At 56.0% G+C, this 15,976-nt stretch overlaps 1 protein-coding gene across 1 annotated transcript; it reads right to left on the reverse strand.

Annotated features, from left to right (window-relative positions):
- Positions 1–417: 417 nt before the first annotated feature.
- ALOX12B (arachidonate 12-lipoxygenase, 12R type) lies at positions 418–15,583 on the reverse strand. Its single transcript, XM_003912294.5, has 15 exons — positions 15,035–15,583; positions 13,828–14,032; positions 8,518–8,599; positions 8,296–8,388; positions 8,070–8,192; positions 7,650–7,753; positions 7,183–7,355; positions 6,816–6,959; positions 4,786–4,989; positions 4,446–4,532; positions 3,968–4,137; positions 3,399–3,520; positions 1,425–1,525; positions 905–1,075; positions 418–707 (listed from the first exon to the last, which is right to left on the reverse strand). Exons 1-15 carry the CDS (start codon positions 15,179–15,181, stop codon positions 528–530), a joined length of 2,106 nt encoding a protein of 701 aa, XP_003912343.1. The 5' UTR covers positions 15,182–15,583; the 3' UTR covers positions 418–527.
- Positions 15,584–15,976: the final 393 nt, after the last annotated feature.

Consider the following 15,976-nt stretch of genomic DNA (forward strand, 5'->3'; position numbering starts at 1 on the left):
GTTGGATGGTCTGGAGTGGTCCAGGACCCCTAGGTGGGCTGGGCTTGGGTGGACTAAGTTCCCTGGTAAGGAGACTTAAGATGGAACAGAATCGCTGTGGGCTGAAAATGCAGCCCGCCAAGGTCCCAGCCTTTCCTTCTCCCAGCCTGGACACCTACCCAGAGGAGCACTGCACCAAGAAGGCCCCGCGGCAGAGCATCGCCGCCTTACAAAGCCGCTTGGCCCAGATGTGGGCGGACGTCCTGGAGTGGAACCGGGGCCTGGCGCTGCCCTACTCCTACTGGATCCCGCGGCCGCAGAGAACGGAATCGCGGTGAGAGCGCGCGGCGTGCACAGCCTGCACCCGCACCCCGCCGCGCCAGCCCTGCCGCCAGCGCCCGAGTAACTTGCCGCGCGCACTCACAGCCAGACCCAGGAAAAGGAAGGTTTTTTGGTTGGTTTTTGGTTTTTGAGGTTTTTATGTTTTGTTTTGTTTTTTGAAAATAGGAGGGCACAGGATGGGGAGAGGAGAGAGGGGAAGGGCGCTCCTAAATAGAAATGCTGTTCTCAATCAGCACCGGGTCCAGGTAGTAGTAGGGGATGGGGAGGCACTTGTTGCGCTGGCGGATGTCGTGTGAGATCTGGTTCAGGCGCTGGCGAAACGCCTCTATGCTCCTCCGCGGGGCCTCCTCCACGAAGTGAATGTCCGGGAAGTGTCCCAGGGGCCGCTGCGGGCAGAGAGCTGGACAGCTGGAACCAGGGCCGGCCAGGACCCCCTCCTCCTGCCGGTGGCCCTGGCCCCTCCACCCTTTGGCTTCAGTGGTCTCTCACTCCCTGCTCCCCCCTCGACGCCTCCAGTTATCCTCCCCCCGCCCCAGCTCCTGGCCCCCTCCCTGTGCTCAGAGTCCCCCATCCCGTCTCGCACCCTGTCGTCAGGCTCACGGCTGAGGGTCCAGAGCACCAGCAGTGTGATGCACGTGGTCTTCACATCCGGCAACGTGTCCATGAAGGTCTCCAGAGTGGTCAGCCCCTTAGCCTGAATCGGTGGATTCCTCATGGACGCTGGGAAGTTGGGCATCCAGGCGGTGAACTCCATCTGGAAGTGGGGTAGAGGCTCGGGTCTGGGTGGAAGAGTACCCCGGGAAGAAGAGTACCGTGGGAGCTTCCTTCCGCCACGCCCTGACCATCTGCCCTCCAGTCGCTGCCTTGGACTCCCCGCCCTTGGCGCTGAGGCTGGGCTGGGTTGGTTAGACTGGGGCTGGGGCTGAGAGTTGGGGCTGAGGCTTGGTTTCCGTTGGGACTGGAGTTGAAGCTGGAACTTGGGCTGAGACAAGTTGAGGCTGGACCAGGGATTATGGCTGAAGCTGGGTTTGAGGTTGGGGCACGGACTAAATTTGGGAGGTCTGGGCCTGGGGCTGGGCCTGAGCTGGTGAGAGCACCGGTACCTGGCCTGTGTTGACAGCAGCGTGCTTGGCAGAGCAGGTGAAGATTACTATGGTGACATATCGAATCAGCTCAGGCACGGTTCTCAAGCACCTGGGGAAACCTGAGCGGCGGGGGAAAAGCCCAGGCGGCGTCAGTTCTGCCCTGGCACTGGCTGCCCGGCAGAGGGCGCCACCATGCCCCGCTCTCCCCGTTTTGCAAAAGCTTCAAGCTGCCGCATCCATACCCTCATCCTGACTGCGTGACCCTCCTGTGGCAGGAACCCCATCTCCCCTAATCCAGATCATGAGGTTAGGGATAGAGGGCTGCAGGCCCTGGCCAAAAGTCCTCCAGGGCTGCTCCTGGCCCCTGCCTAACCTGTGACCCTCAGATCTCTCTTCCAGTTTCCCTGGGGGTGCCTCTCTGGTCCCAGGCCTGGGGATGTTGGGAGAGGCAGCAGGCTTTCCTGGGTTCCTTCATTCCTTCCGAAGAGTCCTGCCCCGAATCAACCCAGTCCCCGCCCTCCACTCCCTCCCATCACCTCCTTCCAGACTCTGCCCACTCCAGATGGATTTCTCAGTCCCACACCTCTTCCCTACCAAGCTGCTGGCTTCTCTTTCCTGTTGTCCCGTGTGAACCTCAGGTTGCTTCTCTTTCCTGTTGTCCCGTGTGTCCCGGCTGCCATGGTGATCTCAGGTTCCAAAAGTCCCACATATTCAAACCAGACCCATCATCTTCCTCCCTAACCGCTCCTCCTTTTAGCCCCCAGCTCAAGGGACGACATACATCATTTATCCAGCTGCAAAAGCCTGAAACGTGGAGCCGCCCTCAGCCCCTCCCTCCAAACCCAAACCATCACCCAGTCCTGTCATTTCCAGCTCTGGAATTCTCTGTGGTGTCCCCACAGCCTTCACCCTAGTCAGGTCCCCAGTCTTCCCTCCTGGACACCACGGCAGCTTCCCTAACTGTCTCCTGACTGCCAGTGCAGCCTGATATTCTAGCATACAAGCCTAATCTCCTCGCAAAACCCTCGATAGCTCCCACTGGCCCTTAACCAGGCTGTGCAGCCTGGCCGCTGCCCACAGCCTCAGCCTTAGCCCATTGGGAACCTCCCCACGTCCCACCCTAAGCTCTAGTTGCAGAGAACGTGATTGCAGTAAGCAGCTCCTGGAACTCCCTATGCTCCCTCTGGCTTTCTGGACTTTCCACATGCTGCTCCCATGCGGAACTCTCCATCCCCATCCTCCCTCATCTTGAGGCTGACCTCTCCATCCTGCAGATCTTAGCTAGATGTTAGCCAAGAAGTTAGATGTCAGCTAGATCTTAGCCTGCTGCTCCCACCCTATCTTCTCTCCACTACCCCTTCCCAAGGTGGGTTAGGCGCCTTCCCTGGGCTTCCCCACAACTTTCTTTAGGGAAATACCTGCTACCCCCGACTATGAACTCCTTGAAGGCAGGCACCCTCACCACCTGCCTTTTTCCCTTTTGCCTCCTCAATAATCGGCCCAGTATTGCATTGTGGATGCTCACTGGATATTTGTTGAATGTGCACCCAGGTGGCGGGACCTCAGGGCGCTTTCACCCCTCTCCTGGAGCTGCCAGCTCCCTCCTGCCAGCTCCCTCCTGCCAGCTCCCTCCTGCCAGCTCCCTGGCCTCCTGCCCTTTCCTGTTGGAGCTCATACCCCATTTCACAGTCCGCAAAGATTAGTTTCTGGGGTGGGGCTGGGACCCCTCCAGGTCTCTGCAGAGATGACCCACAGCCCCTAATCTCAGACAGGCACCCATTGCCAGCCATGTTTTCTTCCCCAGCCTCTCTGAGATGCCACTGCTCCAGGGGCCGGAGAAGAGCCTGTCAAAATCCTAGGGCAGCAGTTTGGTCTCCTTCAGTCCACAATAAAATATGTTCTGATCCAGCCCAGGAGGGCCCTAGCAGACCTGCCTGGGGGCTGCCCCTCAGCCCCAGCTCCCCCTGATTGCCCAGGTGTCCAGGCCCATACCTGAGCTCTCCCGCCCTAGGAGACACTCTTTAAATATCTCCTGCACCCAGGACTGCAATTCCGGGTCACCCTCCACAGCTGCGTCACTCGGGTAATAATAGGTGATGATCTCCGTCACGTACCTGACCAGGGGACAGGGCCTCAGTTTGGATCCTCCTCCCCTCCCACTCCTCAGCCAGGCTTCTCCCACCTCCCCCAGGATGCCCTGACCTCAGTTGGCCCCAGAGCTGCCCCAGGCCTGTGGGAGGGCAAGTCCTGTGGGGCAGAAGTGGAGAGGATGGCTTGGCAAGGCCAGAGCACTCCCTTGTAAGGGATGGGCAAGGCCTACAGGCAGCTCAGATCCCAGAAGGGGTCTGGCCAGCAGAGGTGGGCTGGGGAACCAAGCAAGGAAGGGGCCTGCTAGGCTGAGGGTGTAGGTGTGATGGACACACAGACCCCAGGCCCCTTCCCCAAGGCCAAGCCCCTGGATGGCACCAGACCCACACTCAGGTCTCTAGAATTTCCCCACACCCTCTCCAACATCCCAAGGTGTCCACCCTGAGAGCCACCCACTGCTGTCCCGAGCTCACCTCTCCAGTGCATTCCACACCGCCAAGCTGTCATCACGGTAATAATATCCAGGCAGGTCCTGGACCCCACGCTCCACAAAGTCATTGGGGAGGTAGAGGCTGTCATAGGTGAGCTCCGACAGAGCCCGTACCATCACCTCAGCAAAGCCCTCCACGCCCAGGGACATGCCCTGTGAGGGAGGAGGCAGATCCTGGAGCTGGATGGGCATCCCTGGCACCCCCCTCAGGTCCTCTAGGATCCCAGTAAGTGCCCCTGTAATCCCCAACCCAGCCCCCCCCCACCTCCGGGAACTCTCCTGCTCCAGGCCAGCACACCAGCCCTGCCTCTGCTCCTTTCTCCAGAGGAGAACCCACTTCATCCAGTTCCCTCCCTTCATGCCCCCTCGCAGAAAGGCAAGTGGGAAGTCCTGCTCTTTGTCTAACTGCAAAGGCCAGAGGAAAGCAAATGTCTCGTTGGGGTTGGGGGCGGAAGTCTTACCTTGGCGGAGAGCCCCCCCTCGTTGAGAAGAACGGCCCGGCCAATGCTGTTGATCTGGACGGTGTATCGGGTGTGGGGGATGAGGAGCTGTGGGGAGAGCGAGGAGGATGAAGAGAGAGGGCTGAAGTGGCCCCCAAAGGAGCTCAGCTCCCCACTTCTGCAATATCAGATCCACTCACTCTGGCAAGTCCCCATGCCAAGCCCTCTCTTGTGGTCCCCAGATACCCCCCCCGCCCCAGGCTGACTGGAGTCTCTCTAACTGCGCAGTGGGCCTGGGGGCTTTCCGAGGCCAGGTGAAGGTCATGATGCCTGGGGGAGGCCCCTTCGCCCAAGCCCGTACCTTGTAGAGGGGGTGGCACATGGGCAGGTTCCTCAGCAAGGCCAGGCAGAAGGCTTCCGCAATAAGGTGGGTCTCCAGCAGGTGGGAGATGGCCTCGTGGCTGTAGAACTCCGCATAGCGCACCCACGTCTTGGCTAGCAGCCAGTCCCACTCAGAATCACTGGGCAGGAAGATGGGGCAATCCGGCCCGGGGGTCTGGCTGAGCTAGGGGTGATGGAAGAGAAAGGACTAGGTGAGGGCAGAGACCCACACACATAAAGGGCCCACTGCAGGAAGGAGGCAGAAGGGAGTCTGAGAAGGTGAAAAGACGCCGCAACTCTGGTCGCACTGGTCCCCTGAGCGCCCCTGGGCCTTTCCTCCCTCCCCACATTTGATCTTGCCATTCCCTCTGCTCGACTGCAGTACCTTCCTCTTGCCCCGCCTCTACCTGGTAGCTCCCACTTACTCTTCAAGAACCATCTCACAAGCTGCCTCCTCCAGCAAGACTTCCTTACTTCAACCACACCTCCACCACATTCAGGTGTGCAGGTTGTGCACTGCACAAGGATTCCTAGCCCCTCAGGGGACAGGCAGATCACTGAAATCAGCCTACATTTTTCCATTAAGGAACCAGCAGCATCAGGCTCTGGGGCTCTGGCCCATCCACCCAGAGGGAGCCTCTTTCTAACTTGCGCATGACCGTTGGGGAGACCTCTGGGAAGGAAACACCTAGCTGCTTCCTCTGCCAGATCAGATTCCCAAGGCAGAGGCTAAGTCTAATTATCTCAGTATTTCCAGTAGGGACCTGACCCCCTTCAGGGATTGGTTTTCCAGGTGGATGGATGGATGAAGTCAAAGAGACAAGCACACTGCACAGACACATATACACGCACCCACTCACAGATGCACACACACAGGGGCATACAAGTACAGCCGGCCCTCTGTATCCATGGGTTCCACACTGGTGGATTCCACCAACAATCTATGGAAAATATTCTGGGAAAAAAGTGTCTCTAGTGAACGTGTACAGACTTTTTTCCTTGTCATTCCCTGAACAATACGGCATAACAACTATCTACATAGCATTTACATTGTATTGTATTGAGTACTATAAGTAATCCAGAAAGGATTTATTTTATTTTATTTTTTTGAGACAGAGTCTTGCTCTGTCACCCAGGTTGGAGGGCACTGGCACGATCTCCACTCACTGCAACCTCCACCTCCTGGGTTCAAGAGATTCTCCTGCCTCAGCCTCCCGAATATTACAGGTGCCCCCCCCCCACCATGCCCAGCTAATTTTTGTAGTTTTAGTAAAGATGGGGCTTCCCCTTGTTGGCCAGGCTGGTCTTGAACTCCTGACCTCAGGTAATCTGCCCACCTCCGCCTCCCAAAGTGCTGGGATTACAGGCGTGAGCCACCACGCCCAGCCTAGAGAGGATTTAAAATACACAAGATGGCCGGGCGAGGTGGCTCACACCTGTAGTCCCAGCACTTTGGGAGGCTGAGGCGGGAGAATCGCTTGAGCCCAGGAGTGCAACATGGAAGAAAGCGTAGCGCTCCTTGTGTACACGCAGCAGCAAGAGCTCACCCAGCTCCGCTGAGCAGCGCACCGTGTACTTCTGCACCTGAGGGGACCAAGACAGCAAGCAGGTGAGAGGCAGGGAACTGCCAAGGCGGTCCTTGCGCCTTGCAAGGTGCATCTCCACCTAAGCCTATTGGGGCATACAAACCTGAGCTGCTCCCAGGCGCTACCGGGCTTTTGTATGAATTAGAAAAATATGCCCGGGCCAGATGCGGTGGCTCACGCCTGTGATCCCAACACACAAGAAGATGTGTGTAAGTCATATGTAAATACTGGGACATTTTATATAAGAAACTTGAGCATCTGCAGATTTTGGCATCCCAGGGAGGTCCTGAAACCACTGTCTCAAGGATACCAAGAGACGGCTGAATACACACAGGGTCCACACGCTCACATAAGCGCGCGCGCACTCGGAGGAACATTCGCGCACACAGAGGCTCAGCGGCAGCGCCGCCTACAGCCTAGGCACCTGGATGGCGATGGGCATCATCTTGCCCTCGGGTCCGAAGTGCAGCAGGCAGAGTGGGGCGCAGTGGTGCTGCTTCCGGCCGCTGAGCTCGACGGTGGGGATGCCCTCCATGATGCGATAGTCGGCCAGGTAAATGTTCCCCTTCTGGAGGGGAGCCGCGATGGGTGGCAAGTAGGCACCTACACGGGCCACCCCGAGCCGCAGGTGCAGAAGGCGCTGGCGACCAGGGGCAGGGGTGGGACGGAGACAGGGACGCGGGGTGCGGGCGTGGTTGGGACTGGCGCGGGCGCCGCAGGTGGGGAGAGACCGGGATGCCCGCGAGGGAGGCCAGGACTGGGGCCGCGGTCTCCGCCTGAGCAGGCCTCACCTCCAGCTCCGCTTGCAAGCACGTTCCCTCGCCCAGGAACGGAGCCACCATGTCGTCTGTGACGGGAAACTTGTCTGGGATCCGCGTGCAGCGGCGAATCAGGCCGGGGTTGACGCCGTTGAGGTACTGGTACCCAAAGAAGGTGTCCTCTGCCCAGTGCTCGGCCACGTACTCTGCGAGGACGGCGCAAGGGCGTCACAAGGCGTCCCGGCCCCCCTCGGGGACGGAGAGGCATGGGACAGAAGAAGACCATGGGCACCGAGAGGACTCGGGGAGGAAAACGAAGCCCCCAGCCTCGCGTTGAGCGGCGGGAGGAGCCCGGGGCGACGTTTTCCAAGAAGCCGCCAGAGGGCGCGCGCGCGCGCCTCGCTGCCTCTCAGGTCCCACTGCCCCCATGTGGGGGGCCTGCCTAGTACGCCGGAGACCACCTGACTCCCTCTGCTGGATCCGGACGCCCCATTCCATACCGGAGACGACAGATTTCTTCCCAGGGAAAATTTTCCTAATGTCCTTCAGCCTCTTCCACGAATGTTTGCAGTCCAACAGGCCGCGGACTTTGAAAGCCAGTGCCCTAGAAGATGGGATTCCAGGGAGAGGCCGTCAGAGGGGTCTGCCAAGGGTCGGCTGGGGTGGGTGGCGGGGCCGCCCCACCCACTTAGGTCTCTGGGTCTCAGAGTCTGTGCGTCGCAAAGTCTCTGGGTCCCATGTCTCAAGATCTTTACATCTCTAGGTCTCTGGGATCATCTCTCGGGTTTTCTGGGTCTGCGTTTCAGCTCCCTCTGCCTTCCTGGCCATTCCAACCTCTGGGGTTGTCTTGGCCGCCAAGGTGGGGGGAGAGGAACAGTCCTTGCAGGAGCCCTGTTCTCCCGTCACTCATACACACTCACATGGGCCCCAGGCGGACGAAGAAGGAGGCTGTCTTGAGGAAGGAGTAGCGGAGATTTAAGTTCAGGAACTTGGTGGCCTTAAAGTTGATGAGAATTGGGAATCCCGGAATATAGCCATTCCACCTGTGGGGAGAAGCGCAGGGCAGCTGGGATCCAAGGGGCGGGGAGGAGGCAGGCGTCCAGGGGAAAGCCATGGGAGGGGCCCAGCACAGCTTCGGGTCCTTACTCAGGCCGGTTGGGGTTGCGATGCCTCCGGACCGGAGGGCGGTAACTGGGAATGTGCACATAGTTGGGTAAGCCAGGAAGAAAGACTCGCCAGCTGCAAGGGAAACCGAGATGTGACCCTCATGCCCGTACACCACCCCAGGGCAAAGGGCCAGAGCCATCACTGCCCCCCACCTCCCTGGACCCCTGCTGGGCGCCCAGACTCTGCCACCCGCTCCCTCACTGGTAGAAGTCCTGCTTGGCTCTGATCTCCTCTCTTCTGTGCTCCAGGAGGACAGGGAGTGAGTCGTCTGCTGTTGTCTTTCCTGTAGGGAGACCAACGAGGGGACTCAAGGGCTGACCCTTGCCCCTGCCCACCCCTGCCTACTTCCGGAAGCAGGAGTACAGCTTCTGTGCCCCAGGTCGGCTCTGGGGGTTGCCCATGACCAAGGAGTGGGAAGGCTCACCTTGGGAGAATGAAGGAGTGCCCCGTCCCAAAATCTCAGATAAAAGGATCATGGACCCACACTCTTTCCTCTTGCTCTACCCTCAAGCTGAGCTCTGTTGCTGCAAAAAGTCCCTCCTCTAGACCCACTGAAATATTTTTTTATTTCTATAAATTCATGGAGCACAAGAGCAATTTCGTTACATGCACAGATTTCATAGTGGCCAAGTTAGGGCTTTAGGATACCCATCACCCAAATAATGTATATTGTACCCGTTAAGTAATTTCTCATCATCCACCCCCTTCCATCCTCTCACCCTTAAGAGTCTCCATTGTCTATTATTTTGCTATGTCCATGTGTACACTTTTTTTTTTTTTTTTTTTTTTTTGAGATGGGGTTTCATTCTTGTCGCCCAGCCTGGAATGCAATGGCACGATCTCAGCTCACTGCAACCTCTGCCTCCTGGGTTCAAGAGATTCTGCTGCCTCAGTGTCCCAAGTAGCTGAGATTACAGGCGCCTGCCACCACACCCAGCTACTTTTTTTATTTTTAGTAGAGACGCAGTTTCGCCATGTTGTCCAGGCTGGTCTCCAACTCCTGAGCTCAGGTCATCTGCCCGCCTCTGCCTCCCAAAGTGCTGGGATTATAGGCGTGAGCCACTGCGCCTGGCCCATGTGTACACATTTTTTAACACCCATTTATGGGTGAGAACATTTGGTATTTGACTTTCTGGTCTGGCTTGTTTCACTTAAGATAATGACTTCCGGTTCCATCCATGTTGCCGCAAATGACATGATTTCATTTTTTTCCTGACTGAATAGTATTCCACTGTGTATATATACCCCATTTTCTTTATCCAGTCATCCATTAGGGCACTTAGGGTAATTCCATATCTTTGCTAGTGTGAATAGTGCCACGATAAATAAGGCATCTTTTTGATATGTTGATTTCTTTTCCTTTGAGTAGATACCACTGAAATATTAAGAACTGATAGTTGTTTAGCACTTACTAGGTCCTAGGTGTTGGGAAAAGTGCTTGTGGGGTTCCTGTACAAACTGGCCATAAAAATATTGGACACGGCCTGGCACGGTGGCTCATGCCTGTAATCCCAGCACTCTGGGAGGCTGAGGTGGGCGGATCACGAGGTCAGGAGATCGAGACCATCCTGGTTAACATGGTGAAACCCCTTCTCTACTAAAAATACCAAAAAAATTAGCCGGGCGTGGTGGCAGGCGCCTGTAGTCCCAGCTACTCGGGAGGCTGAGGCAGGAGAAAGGCGTGAACCTGGGAGGTGGAGCTTGTGGTGAGCCGAGATGGCGCCACTGCACTCTAGCCTGGGCGACACAATGAGACTGTGTCTCAAAAAAAAAACACAAAAAACAAAAAAATGGGACACTAAGTTGTGGAAAGTCACAAAAAGCCTCTAAGGAGGAAAGCGTTATTGCCATTATGTTCCCATGCTCTGAGCACAACTTATCTATAAGCTCTCTTATCTGTAAACACTGTGTTGAAGGAGAAAGACACTCCTTTGAAACACTGGAATGTGGACAGACGTGCAGGCTCCTAGTTAAGCCCACTCCCACTAGCTGCTGTCTGATAAGTTAAAGATACGCTGTTTGAGCACAAAGGAGATTCATTTAAACAGCTATTGCTGTAGATTACGCCTACGATGTACAGCCTCCCTTTCACTGTTTCGCCCTGAACATCTGCTTCTTAGGTCTAAGTGATTGTACTCAATAAATAGTGTGGATACCAGAACTCTGGTCCTTTTGCAGCCTCCATTTTGCAACTGGCCCCCTGGCCCCCACTCTTTATGCACTCTTAACCTGTCTCTTCTCATTCATTCATTGCCACCGGACTTTGGGTACCCTACGGGTGGTGTTGAAGCTGGTCCCCAACACCAGGCACTTTGTAGACACTTTACTTTTATTAATCTAAGCCTAAGAAGTACCCTATGAGATAGGTGACTATTACTATAGGCTCCTGACCCCTTCTCTACAACCCCAAAGTACAGAAAGCTGTGGAAATCAAGTTTGTTTGTCTGTTTGATTGTTCCACAACAAATTCATTGGTTGACAAAGTCTGCTGTGAATTTCCCTGAGGCTATATACAACCTTTATTTAACTCATTCGGTGTAACTATTCATAGTTGTTGCTGGGAAATGTTAGTATATTTGATTGGGGTGCCCTGTGGTAGATGTAGCACATAATATAAGGGGTATGTGTGTGATATAGATTTATAGATGAAAATATGTATGTATACATATACATATTTTATGTAAACATACACATGTATACAGATACATGTGTGTGTAGCTTCTCAATAAAATCTGAATTTCAAAACAGCCCTGGAGTCAACAGTTTCAGCTAAAGGACTGTATCACCATGCCCATTTTACAAAGAGAAACAGCCGCTATTACATATTACCTGGGGACAAGGCTGGATTTGCACCGTGGCAGGCTGCTTCTGACCACCAGCAGTTGTTAAGCCTTTTAAAACTCTATTCAGGCCAGGTGCGGTGGTTCATGCCTGTAATCCCAGCACTTTGGGAGGCTGAGGCAGATGGATCATGAGGTCAGGAGTTGAAGACCAGCCTGACCAACATGGTGAAACCCCATCTCTACTAAAAATACAAAAATTAGGCGGGCATGGTGGTGCACACCTGTAATCCCAGCTACTCAGGAGGCTGAGGCAGAAAAATCGCTTGAACCCAGGAGGCGGAGGTTGCAGTGAGCCGAGATCGCACCACCGCACTCCAACCTGGTGACAGAGCGAGACTCCATCCCAAAAAAAGAAAAAAAAACTCCATTCAGATGTCATCTTACTGGATTATCACATCCACCCTATGAAGTAGGTTCTGTTGTTATCTCCATTTTACAGATGAGGGCACCAAGGCTTAGAAGAGTTTGGAAATGTGGCAAGGTGTGGTGGTTCACGCCTGTAATCCTAGCACTTTGGGAGGCCAAGGCGGGTGGATCATAAGGTCAGGAGATCGAGACCATCCTGGCTAACACGGTGAAACCCCGTCTCTACTAAAAATACAAAAAATTAGCTGGGTGTGGTGGCACTCGCCTGTAGTCCCAGCTACTCAGGAGGCTGAGGCAGGAGAATCACTTGAACCTGGAAGGCGGAGGTTGCAGTGAGCCAAGATCTTGCCACTGCACTCCAGGGCAACAGAGTGAGACTCCGTCTCAAAAAAAAAAAAAAAGAAGAAGTAGAATTTGGAAATGTGCCCAAATGCCAAATGTCCAGCTAGTCGATGGAAGAACTGAGACCCGAGTCCAGGTCCGTCTTTCTCCAGCACCCTGGCTGGTGGTCCCCAGACTGGCCTGTGCCTACCGCTGCAGCCCATCATTTCCTCTCAAGGCCCTCACCTCACCACCTGCTCCCTCTTCCACCTGCCTCAGCTCATGTTGTATTCTGGATGAACAGAGCTCCCTGGAGTTATGTAACCCAGAGACCCAGCTCGTTTTCATCCCCAGGGCGGGAGCCTCACTCCTTTGAGGGCCCTATGGGTGACTCAAGTCTCCCTGTCCTGTTGCGTGGCAGCGGCCCCACCCAACCCCATTCCTGCCTGGCCACCAGCATCACCCAGCCTGTCCCCTGCTTCCATGTCACCCAGACCTGTCACTGCAGTAAGATGCTCTGTGTCCCCAGTGAGACCCTCCCCTTGGCATGCTCACCATCTCCCAGGCTTTCTTTGCCTCTCTTTTCCCCAACTCAGGCCCTGTTCCCCACTCCTGGGGGAAGATTCCAGCACAGGGCAATGAGAAACGGAAGAGAGGTAGTCAGCCGCAGGGAGGATAGGGCTTTAGGCCCTGGGTGTCCTCAGCTCTGCCTTTCCCTCCTACTCGCCTCAAGGGAAGCCAACAGACACTCAGGTGGTAGAACTAGGGGATAACAGAGGACAGGCCTCCAGTCCCCATGCAGCACCACAAATTAGGAACCTGACCCCGGCCCACCACACAAGGGGCTCTGGCAGGGGTGGGTGCAAGGAGCTCAGCCACTCAGGTCCTGTGTCTCTCCCATGGGAGTAACCAAGCAACTGGAAAAACCGCTGGGCAGCCTTAGCCAGCCTTAACCTTGGAGAAACCTTGACAGTCTATCTGAATAACAGGGCCTCTATTGGATAGATCCTTACTGGTTTAAGGGGGGCCTTTTGGAGTAACAGTTCATCCTGTTAGAGAAATGTGGTGTCCTATTGGGAAAATAGGGAGTCCTTTGGAGCAACAGAACATCCCATTAGTCTAAAAAATGCTCAGTTAGAAAACCAGGGCTCACGCCTGTAATGCCAGCACTTTGGGAGGCTGAGGCAAGCAGATCACCTGAGGTCAGGAGTTCGAGACCAGCCTGGCCAACATGGTGAAATCCCATCTCTACTAAAAATGCAAAAATCAGTCGGGCATGGTGGTGCACGCCTGTAGTCCCAGCCACTCAGGAGGCTGAGGCAGGAGAATCGCTTGAACCCGGGAGGTCGAGGTTGCAGTGAGCCGAGATCGTGCCATTATACTCCAGCCTGGGCAACAAGAGTGAAACCCCATCTCAAAAAAAGAAAGCCAGGGCATCATAATTATAAGACCACATTACCATGGAGACCTGTTGAACTCAAAGGGCTTCTAAATGGGATACAAGGTGCTGGTTGGAATCATGGGGCATCCTGTGATAGTGACAGAATCCTGCTGGAGTAACAGGGAGTCTTTTTGGAGCGCATATGATTGGCATATAAATAGGCCTCCTGTGAGAGTCCTGAGCCTGTACTTAGCATCACAAGGGGTCTTTTTAGAGTGGCCGGGCATCTTGTAGGAGTCAGGGAGGACTGGAGACATAGCGGGGAGTGCACTCTGGGAATGCTGTCTGCTGCCAGATGGGGATGCTGAGGGGAGCCGCTGGGCCTCAGACACCTCTGTTCCTCTGGTGTGCAGCCCCAAGCTGAGCCCAGAGTAGCAGCACTGACTGAGGGAAATGTGTGACAGTGGCAGGAGAGCCCAGGAGTCCCTGGTGGGGCTGGGCCCCTCCTGGCTTGATGGGAGCCTGGGTGCCATGCCAGGGTAGCAGACTGGAGCGCGAGGCCTCACAGCCATAGGATGGAGCAGGGTGATGAGGGCTCACCTGTGGCCTCCCGGAGTGCCAGGGTCTCGTAGCCATCCATCCACTGGTAGGCGGGGAAGTGGTAGATACGGCCACTGGGGGCACAGATCTGCACGTAGTTACAGTACCAAGGGTCCTTGGGGAAGAAGGAGTAGCGCTCTTTGTGCAGGCGGATGATGATGAGCTCTCCCAGATCCTGCGGGCACTGCACGGTGTACTGGTCCACCTAGGCAGGATGAGGGGCTGGCTGAGTGGGCAGGACTTCACCCTGACTCCCAGGCCGCCCACCCCTCTGGCCTCTCACCCAGGCCCTGCTCATGCTGCGCAACGCTCACCTCCCTGGACTGACAGAGAGACAGGATTTTGACCTGATCATTGAGCTTCCTTCTGACTCCTCCAACCTGGGGGTCTCCTACTGAGTCCCTCTACCTAGGGCTGCGTAGAACTCCAGCCCCTCCTTCTCTCCATCCCCAGCTCCTGTCTTCTCCCACTCCCCTCTCCAGGCACCTAAGGTTACAGGAACTTTCAGACCCCTGGGGACTTGGGTACCACTCTGCAGTTTTTGAGTGGGGAGAGGTCCAGCCAGCCCTTTCTCCCATTCATCAATGAAGATGCAGATATTCAGAATGGCCACATAGATAGAGTGACCTATTAAGGTCGCATAGCAGCAGGTGGCTGGGCCTGACTCAAAATCAGGTCTGAGGGCCCACAAAGCATGCCTTCCACTAGACAGTCTGGTCTGATGCCATTGTAAATCACAGAGAATCCAATCAAATGTGAAACAGTTAGGAGGCAGCTGAGTTAGGAAGAGTGAGTGAGAATGGAAGACAGAGGGATGCGGGAGAGGGGGTAAGACAGAAACGGGAGGAGAGCGAAGGGGAAGGAAAGCAGGTGGAAAGGACTTAGAAAAGAGGGGATGCAGGATAGGCAGAGACAGGGAGAGAGGGCTGAGGAAGAGGGAGAGAGAAGAAAAGGATGGGGAAGGAAATGAGGAATGCCTGAAAGGGTTAGAGATGAGGGAGCAGGATGGAGAAGGATGGCCCAGAGATCTGGGACATGGGCGAGGGCTGGAAGCCAGCTCTGGACAAGGCGTCTAGAGCCACCTGGGGAGCCAGCTGTGCCCTGGCTCTCCAGCCTCTCGTGGCCAAGCTCAGCTCACCTGGCTCTCCCTGCGCACCTTCACCTCTCCCGGGACCACAAAGACACACACACACACACACACACTTACTGCCCCAGTTGCAAAGTCTCTCCCAAAGTGGTTCAGCAGCTGCTTATGACTCTCTCCTTGCGTCCCCACAATGGTCAGTGAGATGGAGTCCAGTGTTCCCGACAAGAGGTCGGTGCCTGTGGCCACCCTGACTTTGTAGGTGGCCATGGCTGCTCTTCAGGAGGCAAGAGGGGCACTCAGTCCCAGACACCGTGGAGGGGCCACACGAAGGCCCAAGGCAGGCAAGAGAAGCCAGGCACAGAGTGGAGTGGACAGGGCTGGCCTCCGAGGTGGAGTGGTAAGGTGGCGAGGTGGGGTGACTGGGCCTGCCGGCCAAATCCTGGAAAAGCTGCTGCCCTTGGCGGCCGGGGTGCGTGCTGGGCAGGCCCGGGCGGGGCCCAGCTGGTGGCAGGTGAGCTGGTGTCTGGGCTCCAAGCCTTCTGGGAGCTGGCAGAGAGGAAGAGCAGGCAGGGCCCTGGGCCTGCCTCTGAAAGGGCGGATGGAAGACGCCTTGGATGAAGGCGCCTTCAGGGTGGGGGAGCCAGTCCAGCCTGAGCCAGGGCCCTAGGGAAGTTGCGGGAGGGGACAGGGTGGGGCCCCCAGATCTTTATCAGATTAATAAGCTCCTTCCTCCTGCCAGTCCCCATTGGCTGCAGTGTCGGGCACCCCTGCTAAGCAGGGCCATGGGCAGTGAGTGACCTGCATTGGTTCTGAGGCTCCTGGTGGGCGGGGGAGGGGAGGGGGAGGGTACTAAGTCGCTGCACAGCTGGCTGGCCGCCAGACCATTCCTCTCTGGGAAATGGGGCAGGTAGTGGCCGCAGTGAGAAAGCTGGCCCGTCCTTCTGCCCCAGGGCCCAGAGTCTGTGACAGGAAGGGTGGGAGGTGTTGAAGCTAGGGCTCGGGGACCACATGGGTGCAGAAAGGCCTGAAGACGCTGCAGGGAGGGACGATCAGGGTACCAGA

This window comes from Papio anubis, chromosome 17 (assembly GCF_008728515.1).
Source record: "Papio anubis isolate 15944 chromosome 17, Panubis1.0, whole genome shotgun sequence".
Lineage (NCBI taxonomy): Eukaryota > Metazoa > Chordata > Mammalia > Primates > Cercopithecidae > Papio > Papio anubis.